The sequence below is a fragment of the Saccoglossus kowalevskii genome, chromosome 10 (assembly GCF_978046115.1).
Source record: "Saccoglossus kowalevskii chromosome 10, keSacKowa6.1, whole genome shotgun sequence".
NCBI classification, from domain to species: domain Eukaryota; kingdom Metazoa; phylum Hemichordata; class Enteropneusta; family Harrimaniidae; genus Saccoglossus; species Saccoglossus kowalevskii.
Window position 1 is genome coordinate 23,841,630 of NC_140650.1, and position 25,690 is coordinate 23,867,319.

The window sequence follows — 25,690 nt, forward strand, 5'->3', positions numbered from 1 at the left end:
TCTTTCTAAGCTTTCTTTGATTATTTTTTTTATTTCAAGGTAAGAAATGGCTAGTTGAAGTTGCATCGTCTTCAATGCGGTTGTTTCACCGCGAACAACTCTAGCTCTGTTTTGGGCATGGTTTAGTTTTGCGATGTAAAATAAAATATATATTAAAATAATAATACTTGATTAATTATTTGGGGTTTCAGCCCACAAATTACGGACATGATCTCCATGAATTACGGTCAATGTTTGTCTTCTCTCGGCTGATTGTCACGGTGTTGATCGACGCCCTTCCTAAACTCAGTATGGAGAAACCAATGGGGATCGACATTCCAAACAAACAATCAAAATTATCAACGAAAGACGAGATTTTTCTAGATATTTACAAACATACTGTCATGACAAACATATGTAAAATTAACAAATACACAAAGAGGTGTAATATTAGGTTTTATTTTAGGCTTAGAAATATTTTCTTTCACTCAGCCCATGCATGTAACTGCCATTTAGCTTTACGGTCCTTCAGCATCGGGGGAAAACAACAATAATTATACAAAACACATTGCGAAGACTCAACAATCAGGAAAGAAACCCCAGACAACCATGTCGTACTTGTGTTGAAATACATTTTGTATTTCACGTCAGAATATTGTTTAAAATAAAATATTCAGTCCACGCCAAAATCGAGGTCAAAGGGTCAGGTTGCGTGCATATAATTATATATAGTTAAAACAAAAAAAGTATTTGAACTTTTGTCATCTGTTCAACATCTATAAAAACCAGAAAGACAATTATAAGACAATGTGAACCTCGGAAATTATTCTGTTAGTCCGAATTTTAAATGCGCGCGAGCGAGCAGGTGGGCGGTGATATTTCGGGGTTTGCGCGGTCGAAAAAAAAGCGGAAATTGTCCGGTTGAATTCAACAAGCGGTCGCAAAAGCGAAAGAAAAATTAAAAGGTGATTGGAAAGCGGAAGCGGGCGGGAGGTTGTGCGAAAGGAGTACTGTAACTTTGCACAGCTTTCTTTTAAATCGTTTTATTTTCCAAGTCAATATTCTATTTTACTAATACATTTTTTTCTAACGCAATGGCGAAGAAAAGAAAGAAAGCGTTGACAGACGAGGCAAAGAAAAATCTGCCACTCAGTGTCGCACTCTGACACAGCAATTTTTTTTCAAACATCGGCCATTTTGTTTCACCATGAAAACCGTTTTATTAGATGTCTTATCTGAGACACTTAAAGGATTAGCTTGTTTGTAAACTGTCAGCGTGTACAGTGGGACAGTAATGTTTGTCAGAGGATTATCCCTCGTTGTTCGTTTGCATAACAATGGAAAACCCGAACGTTCCTGGAGTACGGACTCAAATGCCAGCAGTTTTCTTCATTTTTCACGCTCGAGCTTGAAATTATTCATTATCTGACACTCTTTATGAGTTCTATGATATCAGTGGTTAATATGTTTGGCCATTTTTAGTGTATATTTATAATAATGCAGCAAATCTACAGTGTTTTATTAACCAAAACTGTTTTTCGCGTTTTTCTCGAGTTGAAGTTTTGATCGAGAACGACTCATTGGGACTGCCGCCAAATCAAGTGCGTTCGGACTAGGACATTCAAACTCGCAGTTATCGTTCAAAAGATAATGATGGTGCGAAATATGTCTGGGTTTTTAAAGAAAATGCTTTGTCACAGAATAATAGTCTGTTAAAGGTGCCAAGTATGAAATAATTTGGGGACAAAAAAACAAACCTGCATAGAAATCGGAATAATAGGTCTTTTGATTATCGGAGACGCATTTCAATGGACTTGATTACGGACAATGTATAACTTAAATTTCACCAGGAAATTCCGCAGTGTGCTCTCGCAATCGCGTACTTAGTCATTTTTACAAGGTTCGCCATTTTTGATGTCACGTGATAATTATGTAAACAATGTCTGTCCAGTTTGTGCGAACTTGCACCTCTATACTTAGTCTTTTGATATATATAACCTAAATTACTATTCTGAACGAGACAACAGACAGAGAATGTTTTATTTAAAAACGTCACAAAACCTTCTCGCTACCTTAAGACATTACACATAAGGTAAAACAAATCACGTGACAATATAATGATAATAACGGTAATAAATCCTAGCTTAACAGTTGAACAGAACAATCATATAGTCAGTCGGGTGACGCCGAGGGTCACGCACTGTGTTGCAAAATGGTCGTGTGGTTAAAACTGGGTCATGGCGTGACGAGTGAGGAAGACATCATTAAACACTCTGAAAATCACAATATAATGGGGAAATGGTTGCATATTACGGCGTAGCCAACATGGGAAATAAAAAAACGCCCAATACAAACGACATGGGTTCGAATCACACTAGATACACACTCACCAGAACCGAAGCAATCAGAAACCAGCAATTGTTTTGGCTTTTCCGTTCAACTCATCGGAACACTGGAGTAGTTAGAAAAATGAACACCACTTAACGACCAACGTCGTGGCGTGTTACACAAGCGTGCCATCAAAATAAAACAAAATTAGCTTGAAAAGACAGTGGGTTCGAGTCCCGCTCAGAGCTACCGTAAAAACGTAAATCAAATAAACTGAAATCTCTAAAACCGTAAACAAGTAAACAAAGAACGTCGCGAAAAAATAATAAACCTCACAAAACTCCACCATACAAAATTGAATGAATAAATAATAAAATAACTAACGTCTTAAACTGGATGACGCGCAATTTGTTCAACAGTTTCCAGATTGTGACAAGAGATATACAAGACCCAAGTCAAGGTAAGTTTTGTTAAAGTGTCGATGGCGTTCCCTATATTACGAAAACAATTCAGGCAACAGACGAATATCTTCTGTGGTGTTGTGGAATTAATACTGTGTCTGCGGAATTGTTGATTGAGGGTTCGAAGCCAGCAGTTAAAATTTTGTTAGAAAGTTTCACAATTAAATCAAATATCCAATGATACCAGTATATTTATTTCATTATTTTAACAACTTGCAATGGTGGAAGTTGGTCAAACACGAGTTCTTACACCTATATAAGTATCAAATATTTGTCGACACATTTATTCTCTCAATTTAACAACTTGTAATGGTGTAAAATTATTAAATGAGAGCCGTCTACACCAAAATAAGTCTAAAATATTTGTCTGCACACTTATTCTCTCAATTTAACAACTTGTAATTGTGGGAATTAATCAAACGAGAGCTGTCTACACCAAAATAAGTCTCAAATATTTGTCCACACATTTATTCTCTCAATTTAACAATTTGTAATTTGTGGAAGTAAATTGAATGGACTTTTCTACACCAAAATAAGTCTAAAATATATGTCCACACATTTAGTCTCTCGATTTAACAACTTGTAATTGTGGGAATTAATCAAACGCGAGTTGTTTACACCAAAATAAGTCTCAAATATTTGTCTGCACATTTATTCTTTCAATTTAACAACCTGTAATTATGGGAATTAATCAAACGTGAGTTGTTTACACCAAACTAAATATTAAATATTTGTTGAGACATTTATTCTCTCAATTTAACAACTTGTAATGGTGTCAAATAATTGAACGAGCGTTGTCTACACCAAAATTAATCTCAAATATTTGTCCACACATTTATTGTCACAATTTAACCAGTTGTTAATAGTGGAAATTACTTAAATGCGACTTGTTTAATCAGTTGACATCAATGCAACTTACCCGCAGACAGTGCACAACAGAGTATCATTATTGAGCAATTATAAACAGGAACGTGTCTTGGCATTAGGGTTAGGGTCGGGTCAGGTATGGGCAATGGAATTATTAACAGGAACGTGTCTTGGCATTAGGGTTAGGGTCGGGTCAGGTATGGGCAATGCAAATGGCAAACACCCAATTGGGAAGATGTACACTAACGGGTTATGGCATGCATATAGTTTACACAAGTAAAAACACAAAATTGGCAATTTTTTGGACAATTATAACTCAATAATAAAAATATGTTGTATTTCTATATATATATATATATATATATACACACACTATATACTCTTATCAAATGCAAACACATCCAGTCAATCAATTGTGGGCTTGTGGTTCAGTTGTCTACACAGTGATCAGGAGGACCCGGGTTCAATTCCCATACCTGCCAGTCTTTTTTTGCAAACACTAATTTGCAATAAGGTAAATATGAAAACAAATCATTCATTTGCATGACTACCCATATGGTTCAGTGGATATGTACAATGTAGGCAACAGAAAGATCGCTGGTTCGAATCCCGTACGATTAGTACGATTTTTGACACTCGTGGTACAGTGGATAAGACAGTGCACTGGGAACTCAAAGATAGCAAGTTCGAATCATGGAAGGACACTCCTACAAGACAAGATATGAAAGACGTTAAAAACATAAACAGCAACTCTCAAGTCAGAAAAACAGAACACAAGAAACTACCTCACATGGAAGCCAGTCGAAGTTACGAACACAGTTGACAGCTGCAGATCACATGCAACAACAGACACGAGGAGCGAGGCTGCTCTTCAAATGGGTCCCTTCTTTTGTATTGACCCCCTAAGGATTGCTAATCCCCCTTTCTAACTCTTCCCCCAAAAATAATATATCGCCCCTTTTAGAATGTATTGACCCACAAATTAATGAATATTCATGAGCACATTATGCTGTCATGAATAAATTAGCATAATTTAAAAAAAATTGCATAAAGTGTAGGTACTCCTTCCTGAGTCCTGCCGGATTTTGTTCAAACTCGGTACATACATTAGACATTACGGGTTCCTGATGCATGTTATTTTATTTTTCAGATCGGATTCAAAATGGCTGACTGGCGGCCATTTTGTTTTAATGAATGAGCGTATAAAGCCTTATCTGACATGCTTTGACTGATTATGTTCAAATTTTATATATTCATTATACATCATGTTATAGATATATACATGTTTTCAAAATGGCTGATTTTGTTTTAATTAATGCTGTTCCAGAGCAATATCTGTCAATATGGACAAGTACCCATTTGACAATCAGATACAAATGTCAATCATTTTAATGTTAAACAATCATCATAATCATATTCCTGAGATGGTTATATTTCAGCTCTATTACTATAAACAAAACTACATGTATATATCTTAAATTTGATAACTTACGGGGACTGTGCCATACATGGCTTGTTTCTTTAGATTTTCTGAAATCATCGATGTAAAAGCTGGTTAAAGCTTTCCTTTATTAGTCCCCGTTCGGACAAAGTCCGAAAACGGGGACTTATAATTCGGTCTCCGTCTGTGCGTCCGTCCGGAGTCATATCTCAGAATCCCTTGGGCCGATTCTGTTCATTCTTTGCATGTGCCTAGTACTTTATGTGGGACATATGCACATGCAGTGGTTTAGTGATTCGATTCAAAATGGCCGACTGGCAGCCATCTTGTTTTTTGAAAATGTTTTATTTTGGACATGCTCTGTCAGTTTTCATTCAAACTTGGTACATAGATTATACATATTAGGATACATGTCCATGATGATTTATTTCACAATTGGATCAAAGATGGCCGACTGGCAGCCATTTTGTTTTTTGAAAATGTTGTATTTTGGACATGCTTTGTCAGTTTTCACTCAAATTTAGTACACAGATCATACATGTTAGATTATATGTCCCCGACCGTCCGTGAGTCTATCCGTCCGTGTGTCCGTCTGTCCGTCTGTCCGTCCGTCCGTGCGTCAGTCTGTCCAGAGTCATATTTCAGAATCCTGTGGACCGATTCCGTTCATTCTTTGCATGTGCCTAGTACCTTATGTAGGACATATGCACATGCAGTGGTTTAGCGATTCGATTTAAAATGGCCGACTGGCAGCCATCTTGTTTTTTGAAAATGTTGTATTTTGGACATGCTTTGTCAGTTGTCATTCAAACTTGGTACATAGATTATACATGTTAGGATACATGTCCATAACGATTTATTTTGCAATTGGATCAAAGATGGTTGACTGGCAGGCATCTTGTTTTTTTTTTATGTGGTATCTTGGACGTGCTCTGTTTTCATTCAAATTTGGCACATACATGTACTTTATACATGTTAGGATGCATGTCCATGACAATTTGTTTCAAAATCTGGTCAAGGATGGTCGATTGACAGCCATCTGACTTTTTGCCTTACTACTATATTTCCACAATTTATGTACCATTTTCATTCGTATTTGGCAAATACATCATACATATCAGTGTGTTTCATAATCAGATCAAAGATGACCGAATAACGGCTGTTTTTATTTTTGGCCACATTACTACTACACGGAACACATGTTTTGATGTAAATAAACAGTCTGTTGTATACGTCATTTGGAACTCAAGTTTCAAGGACACGTTCGCGACAACCCCTCCGCTTTAATATGATGAGCACAAAGAGAACTTAATTTAACGGGGACTGTGTCATTTTCAATGACTTGTTCTTTATTATTTTCACTTTTTGGAAAAAATTTTGCATTACTATAGCTTTTATGCATGCCTTTCCTAGATATAGAATATAGATATGTCAACAATTATAATTTTGTTCACATTTTATTTTTGTAGGAATTTTTCCTGTATTCAAGGTGGCTTGTAAATATATGCCAGAATGTCTGAAACCATTCACTGCATTACATTGTCAACACCCTAGTTTTAGTAGAACACTGAAGCAACCATACAGTACTGGATTGATTGGCAGTATATGCAAGGTCCATACTGATCCAAGTATAAATGTTAGGTATGTTTTTTAGCTCTATTAAAGTTTATTTTCTTTAATAGGTGTGTTTAATTTGTCAAAGCCACGAAATCGAAGATATTTCATTTTGTCAGGGAGGGTAGGATCAAACGGTATTAAAATTCATGTAGGTTGCAAACTTTATTTATTTTTCATTGCGACAAGATTACAGCAAGATTGGATAAATTTCATTGTGCATTACATAATTGCGCATTACACAACCAAGATCTGGTTCTGGGATGACAGATATACCTAATTTTGCGCACTAAAATGGCCACCATGTATGAAGATACGAAGCGACCTGCACAAACACAGGTGTCAAATTACTTACTTTGTCTGAACAGGGATTAAAAAAAGTATGATTTTCACAAACATCATTGCGTTCATGTAAAGAGGTGTGAGGGTACATGGTGCTGCATGAAATAGCTTTCGTTTTTTTGACAAATTCGAGAACACCCCTTAGCAATAATGCAGTGACAAATTGATAGCATCAATGGTTTCCCATGCATATTGGACAATGTGCGTTATCATGAGATTTTTACTCCTGGATTTAGCATACATCGTAATTGTTATTTTCTCATTTTTAGGACTGGTTTATTGAGACCTAGTATTCCAAGTATTATCAAAACGCAGCCAGTCACACAGTGGAGTTGGAACAAATGCAAAAAGAAAACTGTGAAATCAGTTATCCATAGGTTTTACAGACTTCATAAGTAAGAGTCTTTTACTAACATAATACAATAGTAGTAAATAAGGCGGAATTTATGGCAAGGTGTTATTTTATATGACTTTTCTACACTCTATAAGGTGACATGAAGGCATCACTGAAATCAATTAGCTGTTGTTACAAGTACCTGTGCAAGCACTTTCCTGAACCATTTGAGGAAATTTGTATTTTGTGAGATTGACTGTGACTTGCTGTCTTAAAAATGTTTTTTCTGCAGCACAATTTTGTGACCCCCGCCCCACACAGACACACCCACTCTGAGAAGATGAGCTTTATCTGAACATCATTTTACTGCTGTTTGTATTTTTAATGTAGTGGTATCTGGGTAAGAAGAATCGCTGGTTCGAACAAGAAAGCCTACAAGAAGACTGGAGAAAGACGGAAACGTCACAGATACAACGTTCTATGTAATCGCTATCAGTCCAAGGTTCTTGATAGAATGGTAACACCATATTGGTACCGCAGACGTTACTATATTGAAGATCCATGGGAGAAATACCACGATAGGCATTTTACATTAGGTCCAAAGTGGTCCGGTTATGACCAAACCAAGGTCTACCAAGCTAACCGAGTACCAGAAAATATGAAGAAGTTTGTACCTCCACCCAGACCAGAATATGAATATAGATATGCTAAGCCCAATAAACTTACAGTACCAGATGGGAAGCCACCGAAGTTGAATTGGAAGGACATTGAACAGTACAAAGGGCAACACAAATGGACAGAATGAATTTACAGAATTCAAGGAACGTTTAGTCGTCAATTGAAATGTGTGGTTTGAGATTAGAAATGCTGATTGTTGAGCATTGAGAAGTAATTTACTGCACTGCAGGGCTAAAATTAACACAAGAATCAACTTTAATAGAATAAAGATATTTTTGTTTTATTCACACATTTGTTCTCCAGTTACATCAGTAATATGTAATTCACTACATGATGTATCACACATATATGTACAATTTATTATAAAACAGCAAGTCAATTAAAATTAGTTTATCAACCATAGTAGAGCCTGCTCTTTTCTGACTGACTGACAGTTAGTTCCATCGGTCACAATATTCCCACATCACTTCATATTGGTTGATTCTAATGTAATCATTCATCATCTGAGCCATCAGTATTCTCCTCTGATTCACCCTCAGCCTCATCCTCGCTCTCAACTTCTGGTTGCTCGGCAACAGGAGGTTCAGGAGCTAATTCTTCTTCCTCGTCATCTGATTCTTCTGGTGCTACTGCAGCAGTTGCACTGTCCTGGGGATCATCTTCACTGATCTCTGATTTACCTGAAGCATCAATGTTGTCTTTTTCTTGATTGGACGACTCTGGCTCTGATTGATGCGTTGGCGGGGGTGGCGATGCATGCTTCATTTCAATCACGTCTGTACCTTCAGCTGTACTTTCACCAAAATTTGGATCTATTGTATCATGGTACGCCATCGTATCCTTTAACTCCCTCTCAATCGGAGTCATCTGTGTCTCCTTATCTTCCTTTCCAATTGTAAATGTTTGTTCTTCTTGTTTCTCATCCTCATCTTCTGTCTTATCTAATTTTGCTGTTTCCTCCTCTTGTTCTGTTTCTGGTATATCAGCCAGTTTTCGTTTTGGGAGGGTTTCATCCAGTGCTACTTCGGACTGATCAATATAATCCCTATACTCCTTCATGGACACCACACCATCATAGACCTCGATTAGTTTCTCTAACTTCTCTTCCGGGGTTCTCCTACTTGGTGTTTTTGGTGGGGGTGTCAGTGTTGATAAGTATCTACTACTGTCACCTGCTGGCGTCTTTGGTAAAGACATTTCATCTTCTTCAGAACCAAATTGAAATCCAGGTGTGTTTGTTCGTGAGCTGAGTCGAGTGGAAGCTCTACTTCCAGCGATAGATTTATCAGTCTCCTGGTGAGAAAAAATGAAATGTGGTTATTTGTTGAATTATTTCCTCATCTCATGTTTTAGTTTTATTTAGTTTTATTTTGTGCATGTTAATGAGTTTGGTGTGACATTGCATAGCACTATATCTATTACAATAGAAACATTTATTGCTTTTGCAGAATTTGGGAGCTGAATGAAATTAATAGGTTTTAAATTTTGCACTGAGAATAAATACAATTCTCATTGTTTGAAAACAAAACTATTGTACTGGAAAAAAATGACTAAATTAATGTCAATTCATATAAAAAAAAAACAGTCGATATAGGATGCCCTGTGCTTGCATTGGAGATGACTTTTTCATCCCATGTTGCCAGAGAAAATTTTGAGATAATTAATTCTACCATAGAAACCAGTGTAAATTTTGATCATTTTTCATGGCATTTCAGGGACACAGCTATCTTTTTGCATTGGGAGGGGATTAAGAGAAACTGTGGTTAAGGTCTGCAGATGCTTGTGTTTGACCTGCCTGGTTGATGTCCTTGATAGTACCGTACATTATATTGCCACAAATACTGACCATAAGGCGATATAGATCTATACTTACACCTTCAGATGGAGGAGGAGCGGGGGTTCTTGGTACACTGAAGTACCTCTCGTGTAATAGTTCCCTGTTTGCTTGTTTTTCATTAGTAGTTATTTTAGCTGCAATATTCAACCGTGTGTTGAGTCGACGCACTTCTACTTTTATAGCTTGTACCATGTCCATGTCTCCAGATGGACTAACACCTAAGGATTCCAACGCCAAGGCAACTTGTCTGAAATAAAAATGTGTGATTTCACAATATTTGGCAATTTCTTGTATCATGGGTGAAACTATTCATGATAAAGGTCAATTTAGCCAAAATCTGAGGAAAAAACGCAGGTTTGAAGCTACAAATAGTACATCATTTTACTCAATACAGGCTAATAATTTTAATGCCTTCCATGCTGCATTTTTTTTACTTACTCTCTGACCACTTCGTCTGTCTCTACAAGTAATCTGTCTTGTAATATATGCGTCACATGATCCCCTCTCATACCAAGTTTAACCAATGAGTGACAAGCTTCAGCTCTGACACCGGCACTAGTTTCAAATCTCAGTGCCCACAATACAGCCTCACCAATCTCTTCTGTTAGTAGTCCTATCATACCTAAACCTATAATGGAATTTTATAGAGACTATAATCAGTTACCTCAGTCTGATTTATCTACATTAATGGTTTAAATATTTATTATCTATAGGATTTTGAGAAAAAAATGTCAAGTGTGCATCACATTACATATATGCAGATGTACATCGCATTCCTACAGCTAGCCACAATCAGTCCTCTGTCCCTGGAATTATCTCTAGGCTTCTTAGTTTACTTGCTAAAGAAACTGTCAACATGATGAATGCTCATTTCCATATTAAGATGTTTTTCTTCCTAATCATTTTTAACAGTGACATCACTACCCATGTCGTCCTTTGTATGTGTCATTGTATTTGTCTGGGTTCCTTGATTTTTTGACAGGCTTTTGTTGCTAGAAGCCCACCTGGCCCCTAAATTCCCTCATTTGGTGTTTAGTAGATAAAGCTGGAGATCATAATCTGTTTACCCATCTGTGAGCTAGTGTATGTGTGACAAATTTTGATATATAAAAATGTGTGAAATATGTGATGTCTGTCCAAAAACAATTTGTATCAGTCTTTATTCAGGGGAATATTGCGAATTGATTCCATACAAAGTTTAGTTTAAAATTTATTTACAAATATAGGTATCTTGTAACAATTATAGCAGATCATGATCACGCTCATATGTGGTCATCTGTGTTTCATCATATTCGATTATCAAAAGACTCTTTCATGTGTTGTGACATAATAACACTTAACAAGATTCAATTAGCGAATTACTGCAACCTCACAGTAATTAAGATGGAAGTGAATGTATTTCTCACTATAAACATATATTTGCACAATCATGTAATAAGACAGTGAATGCTTTCATAGCGGAATTTACCTTTGATTGCATGTGCCTTGACCTTCCAACTACTGTCAAACTGTGTCTGAAAGAGTAGTTTACGGATGATCTGTTTGTCTTGAATGCGTAAATATCCAGCCGTGTTAGCGGCCGCTGTGCGCACTGAGATGTACTCATCATTAAAGCAGGATAAGAAAACTGGCATCAACTTAGCTGTCATAATACCTGTAAAATTGAAATGACAATCAAACTGAAAACACTATTATAGAAGATAGCTGTTAGAATATTGAAAGTGATAGCTATTATAGACATGATAGTCCAAAAAGTTGTACTCTATTCACTCAATTTATTGAGGTCTTTATTAGGGATTTTTTGATGAATTACTGGTATTATTATGCATTTGAGGCATAATTCATAATGTGAATCCTTGTGAATCAAAAATTCAAACAAACAGGTTTTGCTCCTGGTCATTGAGTGCAATTTGGCGCACTGACAGGCGCACTGACAATGTGTGCCACAGGTTTGATTTCTATATTAGAGAATGTTTTGTGTATCCAAATGCATGTTTTTAAAAGCATTAATAAATATTTCTTTAGAGTTAGAAGCAAAACCTAAAACACAACTTGTAACTTCATCATAAAATGAAGTTTCTGGATGCTGTGTTATATCAGAACTATTGAACAAGAAGCCTGTCGAAAATATCACATTTCACCAAAAATAACAAAAATATTCACTAAAATTAGAGAATTAAAGATATCATTACAAAATGAACAAATCTGAGAGAGGTCCACATGTAGTACCTCTATATGTAATATCAAAGCAATCGGACGTGTAGTTTTTAACAAGTCGAAAATATCACTTTCTACCAAAAATTACAAAAATATTCATCAAAATTAGAGAATTAAAGATATCATCATGAAATGAACAAATCTGAGAGAGGTCTACATGTAGTACCTCTATATGTAATATCAAAGCAATCGGACTTGCAGTTTTTAACAAGAAGTCAAAAATATCACTTTTTACCAAAAATGACAAAAATATTCACCAAAAATAGAGAATTTGAGATTTGGACATGAAATGAACAAATCTGAGAAAGAACCATCCAAGGTACCTGCATATCAAATTTAAAAACATTCTGACTTGCGGTTTCGAAGAAGAAGTTGAAATTGTAAAGTTGACGAGACGGACGCCGGGCGACGACGGACAATCAATAATATGAACAGCTTCGCTGTGTTGACTTTGTCGACAGTGGAGCTAAAAATGAAATGAGGTCACATACCCAAATGTCCAATCTTAGTCAATGCATCCACTCTGTCTCTTTCGTTGCCAGTTTTAATTCTATCTCTTAAATCATTGTGTACTTCTTTACCATGGCCAGTTCTACCCAGTGTTTGTGCTGCTATCTTTCTGACATCTTGGTGCCAATCATACCACATTAGTGTTGACAGTTTATGTGTCAAGTCCTGCAACAAAGCAAAGTACCAGTCTGACATGGTAGGTTACATGATGCATCAAATATATACATAAAGTTTCTAAGTCACTTGAAACAAGCAGAATCTTAACAGTCAAGATTTTTTTTAAATGATTCACATCATTCATACATTATGCCTAATTTATTTCATTACACCTGAAATGAAATAAAATTCCAGGACTTCTTTTTTATGAGTATTCCAGGAATATTCACAACTTCAGTTGTTTTTTTCTTACTCTTTTTTTATTTTTCAAGTCAATGTCAGCACTATAAAGTGTCTTGTAATGAGGTTTTACACTAATCACCATCATCCAAATGCTCCACTTCTTTACATTTTTATTACTTTGCAAAACTAGTGGCTTCTTATGCCAATTGTTCAATCTCCAGGACTGAATGACATTTTACCAGGACAATTTTAAATTTCCAGTATATTGTGTGAACCCTGATCACGTCAATATTATTTACAAACTTTGTTGATGGGTCAACAAAATTGGCATGCTTAATATTAAAATTTGATCTTATCAGTACTCTGTTGAATTATGAAGATGTGTTGTGAAAATAGACCCTGGTTATCAGACGATAACAGGGTAGTACTTGAGGTTGTGTGAACCAGCAAACCATCACAATTCATTTACTGTACTTGAAGAAATTGATCATGTATATTCTACTTGTAACTGAAACAGAAATTCAATTTCAACTGTATGTTCTTTTAAATAATGGCCTTCATATTTTGTGCACGTTTTGGTAAATCTTTGTCAAGTTATCACACAATATATAACACTACTGTTTATTTCCTAGTGAGCCACACATACTGCAGGAAGGTTCAGTAAATGTATAATGGTATTATTTTATTTAATTGTGACACTCATCATTTTTAAAGCTAGAACTAACTTACCTTGTTTATCTGTCCATAAAGTCTGGGTAGTATTTTACACGCCATGAGTCTTTGTTTCCAACTCGTACTATTGAGTTGTTCCGCTACCATAGAGTGGACAATATTAGACTGGCTACTTAGTTTACACAGCAATGACATAGCCTGTTCATACTGTACCATGTCATCTGTCGTGAATATCTGCTGGATCAATTCACCAACAACAAAGGAATCACACACGCCAGCATGAGCCAGACACTGTGATGCTGCCCATCTTTCTGGACTGTCACCATCTCTCAGCACTTTGTTGAGAATTCTTGTGGCCTGCAAATTTGTCAAGATGGAGTTATTAATGGGTATAGTTCAAACATAGTGTGTTTACAGTGTATCGATAATGACTGTGTTGATTCGTTTAGATTTTAGTGCAATAAAAGAGGAGAATAAGGGCTATGATTCGATCAACATCTATTGATGTTTCAAGGAAACTACAACATGGCTGTCTGTGTGGGTGGGATGCATATAGGGAAAATACAAAAATGGGTAGGCATTTGATCCTGTAGTGTCATTTTCTGTATAAGAAGTACATGCATCACAGAGGTACATGCATCACAGAGGTACACGCATCATACAGGTACATTGTGTACATGCATCACAAAGGTACATGTATCACAGGTACATGCATCAGAGAAGTACATGCATCACAGAGATACATGCATCACAAAGGTTCACTCATCATAGAGGTACATGCATCACAGAGGAACACACATCACAAAGGAACATGCATCACGTCACAGAGGTACACGCATCACAAAGGAACATGCATCACAAAGGTACACTCATCATAGAGGTACACGCATCACAGAGGAACATGCATCACAGAGGAACACGCATCACAAAGGAACATGCATCACGTCACAGAGGTACACGCATCACAAAAAAGAACATACATCACAGAGGTACACGCATCATAGAGGTACACGCATCACAAAGGAACATGCATCACAGAGGTACACGCACCAGCATAGAGGTACATTGTGTACATGCATCACAAAGGTATGTATATACACACATCAGAGAGGTACACAAATCAAAGAGGTACACACGTCACAGAGATACACACATCACAGAGGAACACGCATCACAGAGGTACATTGTGTACATGCATCACAAAGGTATACACGCATCAAAGAGGTACACACATCAGAGAGGTACACGCATCACAAAGGAACACGCATCACAGAGGTACACGCATCACAGAGGTACACGCATCACAGAGGTACACGCATCACAGAGGTACATGCATCACAGAGGAACATGTATCATAGAGGTACATGCATCACAGAATTGAACACATTACAGAGATTCATGAATTATAAAGGTACATTGTACATGCATCACAAAGGTACAGGCATCAGAAAGATACACGCATCAGAGAAGAACATGCATTACAAACTTAAGGTACATGTATCAAGCGACAACATCATAGAGGTTCATGTATCTCTGAGGTACACGCATCAGAGGTACACACATCATAGAGGTATGCGCATCACAATAGTACATGCAAGTGCATATGTTACTAAGAAAGCAAATACAACACGTTAATTTGAAATGCAGGACAGTGTTAGTGTATGTTACAGGTACACACAATGTTCACAGCACGTTGTCTACTCTACCTGTTCAAAGTCTGGCTAAATATCCCAATAATGTAGCCAAGATCAAAAGAGAGAATGGTACAGGTATTTATTATAATAGTACACATGACATGTAACACTGGAGTGAACTTTCAGCATATCGATCAAAAGCAATGTACAGGCTGTGATTTTTTTTTCTGTTTATTATTTGTGGATAAATATTTTTTATAGAAGCGGTAGCTACATTGAGAATCACTGAAGTAGGACATCATTGAATCACATGTACAGATAATACTTGCATAGAAAGACAGGGATGAATTCTTTAGGTATCGGTAATGTACAGGGGATACAGTGTGACTCACCTCTGTACTTGGTGTATTTAATGTATACAGAGCTATAGCTGCAGTGATTCTCACTCTAGATGCTGTATCATACAAAGCCTTTTCAACACAAGCTAGTAACTTATCTGGTAACACGCCATGCAAGGCTAACGTCTTTTCATCTTTCTCCTGTACTTCGTTTCTAGAACCTAATACAGTGGTAAACATGAAAGTTTTCATGTACATTGTTGTAAACAAAACTCCCTGAAACATTTTTTTTACACCTTTTGTTTTTAATACTTGACATGTCTTTATACTACTACACCGAGGTAGTGGTGAGACTGTGATGCTTCTGGTATTACTTTTATCAGAATACAAGTTTGTGTAATGGTGTTAAATGTCACCTGATCGTATCGATATGTAAAAAGTAGTAGGGTTGCATGGAGGTACATGTAGTTTGGTCAACAAGTCAATTGCTCAAGTTAAACAACTCACCATGCAATTTAATTCCAGGGTCTGGAGGTGGACGGAATGTTGCCGCGCGGGCAATTGTTGCTATGGCACCCAATCGAACATGATCATGGATATCACTCATATCACGTACTAAATCTTCAATGCTGCTGTCATGCCAACGGTTGCCGAGGTTCCATTTAGATCTCCAACCATCGACTGTAAAATGAATGTAACATGATTTATAATCAAGAAGGTTTTGAAATGGATGAAATGAAAATGATGTTGAGATGATCATGATTAGTTAGAACCACGGGTGATTGGTAATTATATTTTTAAATATTGTTAAAATGAAATAGAATCAATTTAAATACTGATGAATGCCACCATAGATAAGGGCTATCCCAATATATACCACATAAAAAAAACCTTGCAGACCTATGTAAAAACAAAAATCAGTACATGAAAAAGTAAATTTCCAAGATTAAGACAAAACCAAAGAAGGATTTGATGATGTTATTTGTTCTCTATGGTAATTTGAAAATCCAAACCAATCCTCCCAAACACCACATGGCAATTATTTAACACAACTGAGAAGAGGTTGTTTTTTCCAGTAAAACATTTGAGTAGTGAAATGCTTTGATGATTGATTTTTAGTACAGAATGTTATGCTGCTAATATCAACGTGTTTGGTGTGATGCAGAGCTGTGAGCTATCGGTGAATAGTGCATTGACATGCGGTCAGAAAAATAACACTCTTCATATTACATTGGACATGCTGATTTTGTATCTAAATTTAACTGTGGTGAGCACTTTGATAATGTGCTAAAATGCATTCCAATAGATCTGCATGCAACTTGAATGACATGCACTATACTGACTATAAGTATACCACTCTATTAATGTCCCCAACAGTGTTTAATTTAAAGAAAAAAATGGATTAACCATTTAAATATATGGTACTGAATTTGCTTTATTTATATGTAGTTTTCTCTGTGATGCTGAAAAAATAAAGTAGAGGCAGTTGCAAGTGTCTGATGCAATCTGCTATGACATCATTGCCTGAAAGTTGTTTTATTAACAGGGAATAATATGTACTAAATGACTCTGTTTAGATGACTGCAATTAACATCACTGAGTGCACACATAATAGCTGCATTTTTTGCCAATTTTCATATTTTTAAATTTGTTTCAATACTGAGCTAAGTCACGTTTATGGTACCACATGAATATCCACATGGTGAAATTCTTGTTTGCGCTGTCTCGTTGGTGTTTGCAAATACATAGCAGGAACACCTTAATCTTTTCACTACCAGTTCCCTCTTTTCATCACAATTTCACAAAATCTTGTTTTGTTTATAGTCTGCTCTTCCCTTCAGAAGATTAGAACAAAAATAATCAAACTTTTTGAGTAAAAACTGAAAACTGACTCAAATTTTGTCTGTTGGCTCTAAAATTAAGGATCATGCATTTCCAGAAATATTGAAGAATATTAGAAAAAAAGTTCAGAAAAATTTGAGCGAGAAAGTCTGGTGCTGAAAAGGTTAATATTTATTTAATACTCCCACGTATATATTCATTTCAGACACCACACAGTTGATTTTGGCTCAGTATTGGACTAAAACAAATTGTCAACAAATGTAGCTGGTGGCCCTTTGCTTTAACACTGCTAGATGGGAATTTGAGTTACGCTAAATCTACATTTGTGTATTTGGATTTCATTTCAGGTGATATTGGCAGCATTTAGAAGCATGTAAAGCATTAATATGATACATTACTGATGACATTTGAATACCTTACTAGCTTTACGGTGCCCCATATTGGAATCTAATCATTACGTTCAATATTCTTACCTATATACCTCATAGGATGCACTGCTCAACACACGGGTGTCAGGGAAAACAGTGGTTGTTAAGATTTTTTTGTGTGTGGCAAGAATGTGTTTTTTTGTTTTTTGTGATACAGGAGAAAACCATCCCCGCGTGCAGAGAAGAAAAAAAATTGTAAGACAAGAGATGAGAAAACAATAAGATTATAGATAGTATATTGTTCAATAAGGAATGCATGCTGGTCAGTTTGTACACTTCTTGGTTCTGTTGAGAAGAGACAACATAAACATGCAACACATAGAGAGGGCTTTCAAACACAGTTATATATCTACAAATAATATCTACATACATGAAAACAAGTACTTATACCAGTAATAATAGTTATCATCACTTTTGAGTTTTCATTATATCAAAGTACAACAGCATAAAAGTCAATGTACTGAATGATTCATCCCTTTACTATTGGAGGTATGAAATAAGAGCTAATTTTTTTTTAAAAACTAAAGTCTCTTTCAAGATTTATAACAGTGGAACAAAGAATATACATGGTTTTAGTAAACGACAAGTATTCAGGTTTTGTAATAATCAAAAATTTAGGCTGAGTATATCAAAAAACTTTTATTTTATACGTCAGCTTGATATAGCTTGATTAGCTGTGTGAAGTAAGGAAATACATTGTACGGTAGATCATATCTGCTGAAACGTATATCTATCTCAACCTATTGTACTATATCTTACCTATTTTTAATAGGGATGGATTCTCTCTTGCTTTCTTCACAGTTGACACGTCAGCTTCTTTCTCTGTATGACTGTATTCAGTGTCTTGTATCGCAATACCGAGTCTGTCACTCTGTAAACATCAAACATGTCACAATTTACTTACAATGGATCATTGATTAGCAATCATATCGGAGTTTACATTTAAATAACTAAAAACAAAAACAATTGATTATCCAGGTGAAGTTTACATTAATTAAGGGGTTTCCCATTTGAAAACTAGGGGTGGGCTGGAGGATTTTGTGGGGAAAAAAATTGTCAAAGAATTGGAAAAAATATGAACCCAAAAATTGCTGTTGGGGAATATATAAATAAAACATTTGTGGAAAACCATAGACCCCCTGTTTTCTATCGGAAAATTAAATTCTTCCAGCCCCCATTGATTTTAAATGAGTAACCCTTAATCTTCTTTATTGGATTAGTTCTTACATCGTCAGGTTCCGGTAATTTACTCCATTTCGTTTTTCCCTTGATGGTAATTTTACTTGCTGAAAGACTGCTTCCTTTTTTCTTCTTGCTATGTTCACTGCTGTCATCATAATGCCATTGACTTGGTGACTGAGGGTAGTTTTCCAAGTAGGAGATCTTGTATTTATTACCAGTGTCCAACACAAGTTGAGTTTTGTCCCCCTGGGATTGGTGTACCTGTCGTGCACCTAGAAAATACAAGTAATATAACACTGAAGTGATTTCCTGCTTGTCTTCAGTATTTTATCACTTCTTTCAAGTTATATGGTGCTTATAAAAATAGAAACCTCTTCTACAAGAGAAGCTAACTTGTATTCATAAATGTACCCAATGTATCATGACATACAACCAAGAACAGAATAGTGTGATTATTTCTTGCAAGTGGTGATTGTGGGAACACTTGTCAAGCACAGATCTCAAACAAGGGTGCTGGTTTGTTTGTTGTGTCTGTGTCAACTGTGGCTTTCACCTTGCACAGTAGTTAGTATGAATCATGCAAATGCACTGCCACCGAAATAAGATATGGCGGTAAAAATCAAAATACTCATCTCCAGAACCACAGCATACATGCAACATACATGCTATTCTGACCGTGGTTGTAATATATGGCATTTTCATAAGCATATGTGCTTCTAAATGTAATAAAAGCAAGTACCCGGTAGAAGTCAGAATGGTAGTAACTTATCAAATATATTCATTACCTGTCAGCCATTCTTGCTCAAACTGGTTACTTGTCATATAAACCTTCTCTCCTACAGCTGGATTTATGAAATCTTTTAACGTCTTTGGAGGTGGTGGTTTCTGAGGCACTACTTTGATTTCATTGGCTGTAGTGTTTATAGCACCTTGTAAACAAAAACAAAAAAGCACAAATCATTATCAGTGTTCATAGAAACTAAGACAAATTACAGAATTCAACCAACTAGCATGGAAAGTAAATGCAATGATCCTCACCAGATAATTCTCGTTCAAGTTCCTTGTGCTGTCTGCGTAAACCACCTGGCAGTCTATAAAATGACACTAATGGCATAGAAGCCGACATTTCCACTTGACTCTCATCATCACTGATTCGACTGAATCCTTCTTTTGATACTTTATCTGAATACAGTTCTTTGTTTTTATCTTTTGAAACTCTAGAGACAAGGTCCGGTTCAGAGCTTCCGCCAATGTCGCTAACACTTACATCGTCCCTGATTATTGTATCAGTTGGGTGCTGAGGCTCCCCGTAATGATAGTGCAGGAGTTTCTTGAGATCTTCTTGCTGGTTTCCCATCCCTGTTTTTTCACTCACGATCCACCGGGCTGTATTTTTGCTTAAGCTCAGCAGCAAGTACTCTTCCCATTTCGCAGTTTCCTTTGACACTTGTGATTCCAATTCCCGAGCTGCTAAATTAGCCTCTGTCAAGAATACTTCAGCTGGATCGGGCGATGCCCTCTTGTCAGGAGATTCAATTCTCACTTTAGATTTACCAGGTTTTCTATTCCTTGTGTCTGTGCTAACTTCACTTCCATCCTCCTCCTCCTCTGAAGATTCATCCTCATCTTCTTCAACCTTGCTTTTATCAGGTGGCCTCACTATCAATGGCATAAGATGATGATGCCTTTTTTTCAAATTACACGGCAAGTGTTTTTTGTCAGCTCCTCTGGTATTATGTCTTCCTACGACAACATGTTTTTTATGAGGTGTTGTACATAATCCTTCATATCTGTAAGCATCAAGTAACTTAGTTTCATCGTAAGGCAAGGTGTGTGCCCCGCGTTGTTCAATCACCTCATCGGCAAACTTCAGATCAGTAGAGATCTTTTTCAAATATTTTTTGCTGATATCTCCTGAGACCTCAGGAATTTTTCCGAGGGGTATGTCGGATATTCCTTTTATCCTTAGCTTTGAGTCCTCTGAACCAATCTGAGGTATTTTCACCTTAGCAGCACAGGGAAACAGGAATGGAGTTGCTAGTTTGTCAGTAGCCATGATGAAAGTCTGCTCAAAACCTGTTACAAGACTAAAAAAAAAAAATAGAAAATAAGCTCAAAATGTAAAGAACTTTAATTTTTAATAATAACACACCACCTGTAGATGATGGGTTTTTTTCTCATTCATTTCCGCTGTATGTGGAGGTTTTCAGCACACAATGTGTTAAACTCTCCAACAAAAATTGGAAAAATATATCTATAATAAGTGAATGGTACAGTGGATTTGATCATAATTTGGGTGAGTGTGTTGTATCAAATGAAATGTTGTATGAAAAGTACTAGAATTGGTTAAAGACACATAACAATTACTCCCTATTGTTATTTTCTATGTGAACTTAGGATTTGTCTTTTGTTTTTCATTGAATTTTAAATCCTAAAGAGTATATATTTGTATTGTTCACACCATGGTGATACAGAAAACATATCATTTCCATTTTTATGAACCATCACCCTGCATGTATACCACAAGATACAGATAAGAATGAGTGTCATATGGTGTACTTTTACGTAGGGACAACAAAACATGAAAACACCGTAAGTCATAGAAACAAAATTCAGAACATGTCAATAGTAAAACGAGAATGGGTCCTGGAACCATCATGACCTAATTTTAAGCGGTAGTAGAAGTTTAGTCGGGATTTTGATCATTTTTATATTTATTTGTATTTCAATATAAATTATTTAAAAACAATAATGATGAAATTTCTTTGCGAAGGATAAATAATTAGACCGTACATACACTATTACAATAATGTAATATTAATTTTCTTAGTGTCGGCATAAACACAAATTGTAAACAACCAAAACCTGTTCTCTTGCCTCTATGCTAACAATCACATTGCTCAATCAATCACTAAACACACTCTCAGATCTTCGCTCCTGTCACCCGGGGACCGATGCATGCACGCCCATCATTTCATCACCAGGGGGACACCGTTTGTTTACACTAAGGTTTCTCAAACTCGTCGACGATTTCCACGGTCTTTAATCGCCACATTGATACTTCCGTTGTTGGTAGATGTGTTAACACCTTTGAAGAATAATAATTGTTTACTCAAATCATAATACTAACCTTCTCGCCCACAACAAGGGCACACAAAACACTTTTTATTCAACTAGCGATCTTCATAGCCAAAGGAGGCCGCCATTTTGTTGTGTTTGTATCTAGGGATAGACGTAATGCATTGTGGGTATCGATTGGTTCAATGACCCGAGATATTAGAGAGTTTAAGATTTGCGTACGTAACGGGAACGTAACGTGTTGTTCTAATTTCGTTTGCGTTACGTTCTCGAGTGTCAGAAAATGATTAAGTACAAGCGCCCACAACGGGACCGTAACTGAAACAAAACCACGTCAATCCGTCTGTCACTGGGCAACCATAATATTATAACTATCCAATAAAATTTGTTAAGTCATTTCACGTCCGGAATCTGAATTAGTAGTTAGTTCCCAGACATTTGACATAGCTACCACTATTTCCATCCACTCTGCTGAGGCCCCAGGCCTGTTTGCCGAATCCTCTTTCAGCAAATCAATGTCATGCGTTTTCAGTGGGTATAAATATCAGCTAAAATGCATCCAATATTTCTTATTTTATCATAAATATACAAAAATCAATCTAATATAAAACGTGTTATCAATGTCAGTGAAAATTAATCAAAATTGACAGCGAGAAAAGCTCTCGGAAATCAACTACGAGACAGTCTCCTTCATTACGTTCAAAACGAATGCCGTACGACCAGGCAACCGATGACGTCATTGGTTCTCGCGGAGGTCATGCACAAAGCAGTGACGTATCCGGTCTCGTTCCGTTCTCGTATGCGCATCTTAATGTCTCTATTGACTCGTCTTGTTTACATTTAGATTAACTTAAACTTTTATTTTTGAAAATAATTTAATTTAATTTAAATAACTGACAATAGAGCTCTATCAGTTATTCAATAACTTTTATTTTTGGCAATACAAAACAATTTCTATACAGCGCATGGTTCATCCGTATATTTCTTTTTCTTCCCACTTTCACTGCATAGTACATACAGCAGCCAACAGCAGCATTAAAATAACAAGTTTTCAACTACATAGGATCAAGGAGGGGTACTCACCTGGACGTTCGGTGGAGTTCCAACTCGTACCTGACAAAAAATATCGACATTGAGGGCGCTCTTGACTAAACAAAATGACCAAAAATAGAATTCACCAAAACAAATGAGGAACGGCTTGACCGTGAAAATGGGTGTCAAAACAGCGGTGTATAACCGTATATTTCAACCGTTGGAGTTCCCCCGGATTGCGTCTTTAATACATTTATACTGCTTCATTTTTGACTCCCAAGTGCGAAGCACATAATGGGAGTCTTTGCAGTTAGTGTGTCTGTGTGTATGTGTGTATGTGTGTATGTATGTATGTGTGTCCGACTGTTCCACTGCTATCTCAAGAACCATACATCGGTTTTTGATGAAACTTGGTGCATAGATGCTCTGGGCCAATGCACAGATTTGATTAGGTTTTGGTAAAAATCCATGCTCGTTAATTACCTAATTTGCATGATAATTAGCTAATTTTTAGCTGTTCTATGACTGTTCCACTGATATCTAAAGAACCACTCATTGGATTTTGATGAAACTTGGTACATAGATGCTCTGAACATATGCGCAGATTTGATTAGTTTTTGGTCAAAATCCGTGCATATTAATTACCTAATTTGCATGATAATTAGCTGATTTTTAGCTGTTCCATGATTGTTCAACTGATATCTAAACAACCACTCATTGGATTTTGATGAAACTTTGTACATACATGCTCTGAACTAATGCTAGGTTTTGATTAGTTTTTGGTAATAATCCGTGAATACTAATTACCTAATTTGCATAATGATTAGTCAATTTTCGTTTTTTCCACTGATATCTCAAGTACTAATCATCACATTTCAATGAAACTTGGTACATAGATGTCATATGACACTGCACAGACCTGATAGTTTTTATGGTAATATCAGTACATATTAATTACCTAATTTGCATAATTAATTAATTTTCAGCATCTGATATAAGTACTAATCATCACATTTCAATGAAACTTGGTACATAGATGTCATATGACACTGCACAGACCTGATAGTTTTATGGTAATATCAGTACATATTAATAACCTAATTTGCATAATTAATTAATTTTCAGCATTTGATATAAGTAGTGATCATTACATTTCAATGAAACTTGGTACTTACATACTCAAGGACTATGCAGAGATTGATTGTTTCCGATAAATATTTGTGCATATTAATCACCTAATTTGCATAATTAGTTAATTTTCAGCTTTTCCACGGGTATCTCAAGTACTAATCATCGCATTTCAATAAAACTTGGTACATAGATCCTTTAGGACTATGCAGAGACCTGATTAATTTTAGGGTAAATAATTGTGCATATTAATTAACTAATTTGCATAATTAATTTTCAGCTTTTCTACTGATATCTAAAGTACTAATCATCACATTTCAATGAATCTAGAATTATGCAGACCCAATTAGTTTCCGGTAAATATTTGTGCATATTAATCACCTAATTTGCATAATTGGTTAATTTTCAGCTTTTCCACGGGTATCTCAAGTACTAATCATCGCATTTCAATGAAACTTGGTACATAGATCCTTTAGGACTATGCAGAGACCTGATTAGTTTTAGGGTAAATAATTGTGCATATTAATTAACTAATTTGCATAATTAATTTTCAGCTTTTCTACTGATATCTAAAGTACTAATCATCACATTTCAATGAATCTAGAATTATGCAGACCCAATTAGTTTCCGGTAAATATTTGTGCATATTAATCACCTAATTTGCATAATTAACCAACTTTCACACTGATATCTCAGGTACTAAACATCACATATCAATGAATGTACATGGATGCTGTAGGACAATAGACAGACCTGGATAATTGTGGATTAAAATCTGTACATATTAATTAATCAGCTTTCACACTGATATCTAAAGTACTAATTATTCCATTTCAATGAAACTTAGTACAAAGATGCTCTAGGACAATGTACAAACCTAATTAGTTTGGGGTAAAAATCTGTTCATATTAATTCCCTAATAAGCATAATAATTCATAATTTTTTGGTTCTAATCACATTTCAATTAAACTTGGTACATAGATTTTCTGTTACATTGCGCAGACCTCATTAGTTTTACACTCAAATCTGTTCATATTAATTTTCTGATTTGCATAATTAGTTTTCAGCTAAGTAATTTCGAATTATATTTAATGTGTCTCCAATACTCACAGCACATGGGAGTTCTTTCTAAGCTTTCTTTGATTTATTTTGCCGTCAATATATTATCAGGGGGAAAATCTTCTTTCTCTCTCAGGTTCTCCACACTTGTCAGGGGGGAATCTCGTCTCGTCTCGTCTCTCTATCTCGTCCCCTTGAGGTACGGGATCGGGAAAGTCACTTATACTTTACAGTCAAATAAGCACACACAACGAAATACGTTTCAGCTCTCGTCTTAGTCGGTCAATCGAGCACTCTATAAGACACAGCGCCCTGGGGAAAAGTCCCCAAGACTCTCACAAGGCTGAACC

The 25,690-nt window shown here is 36.1% G+C and overlaps 2 protein-coding genes across 5 annotated transcripts in view; one reads left to right on the forward strand and one right to left on the reverse strand.

The window, feature by feature from the left end:
- Positions 1–8,333, forward strand: part of LOC100369912 (large ribosomal subunit protein bL35m-like) — a 23,155-nt gene extending 14,822 nt beyond the window's left edge. Inside the window, exons 2-4 of the mRNA XM_085504398.1 lie at positions 6,546–6,717; positions 7,302–7,427; positions 7,757–8,333. Coding sequence (XP_085360524.1) covers positions 6,546–6,717; positions 7,302–7,427; positions 7,757–8,171 — 713 coding nt within the window. The 3' untranslated portion in view covers positions 8,172–8,333. The remainder of the gene's footprint in view (positions 1–6,545; positions 6,718–7,301; positions 7,428–7,756) is intronic.
- LOC100369763 (HEAT repeat-containing protein 4-like) lies at positions 8,299–22,272 on the reverse strand. 4 transcript variants are annotated; one of them, XM_085504129.1, is made up of 15 exons: positions 22,174–22,272; positions 20,082–21,130; positions 19,829–19,972; positions 19,089–19,315; positions 18,621–18,732; positions 17,907–17,927; positions 16,099–16,272; positions 15,646–15,812; positions 15,326–15,340; positions 13,677–13,976; positions 12,590–12,773; positions 11,350–11,535; positions 10,320–10,509; positions 9,918–10,128; positions 8,299–9,337 (listed from the first exon to the last, which is right to left on the reverse strand). In XM_085504129.1, the coding sequence occupies exons 2-15, from the start codon at positions 21,097–21,099 to the stop codon at positions 8,537–8,539; spliced, it is 3,750 nt and encodes a 1,249-aa protein (XP_085360255.1). In that variant the 5' UTR covers positions 21,100–21,130; positions 22,174–22,272; the 3' UTR covers positions 8,299–8,536. The 4 variants fall into 4 exon arrangements, with proteins under 4 accessions (XP_085360255.1, XP_085360257.1, XP_085360256.1 ...); XM_085504131.1 differs by lacking the exon at positions 17,907–17,927; XM_085504130.1 differs by lacking the exon at positions 15,326–15,340.
- Positions 22,273–25,690: the final 3,418 nt, after the last annotated feature.

What these genes read in the sequence shown, in the direction of transcription:
- LOC100369763 (XM_085504129.1), bottom strand. Translation starts at nt 21,099, where the DNA reads ATGGCTACTGACAAACTAGCAACTCCATTCCTGTTTCCCTGTGCTGCT. An exon ending in GCATCCTATGAGGTATATAG is followed by an intron (nt 16,273 to 17,906) that starts GTAAGAATATTG and finishes TTCATTTTACAG; the next exon opens with TCGATGGTTGGAGATCTAAA. An exon ending in CTCCTCCTCCATCTGAAGGT is followed by an intron (nt 9,338 to 9,917) that starts GTAAGTATAGAT and finishes TTTTCTCACCAG; the next exon opens with GAGACTGATAAATCTATCGC.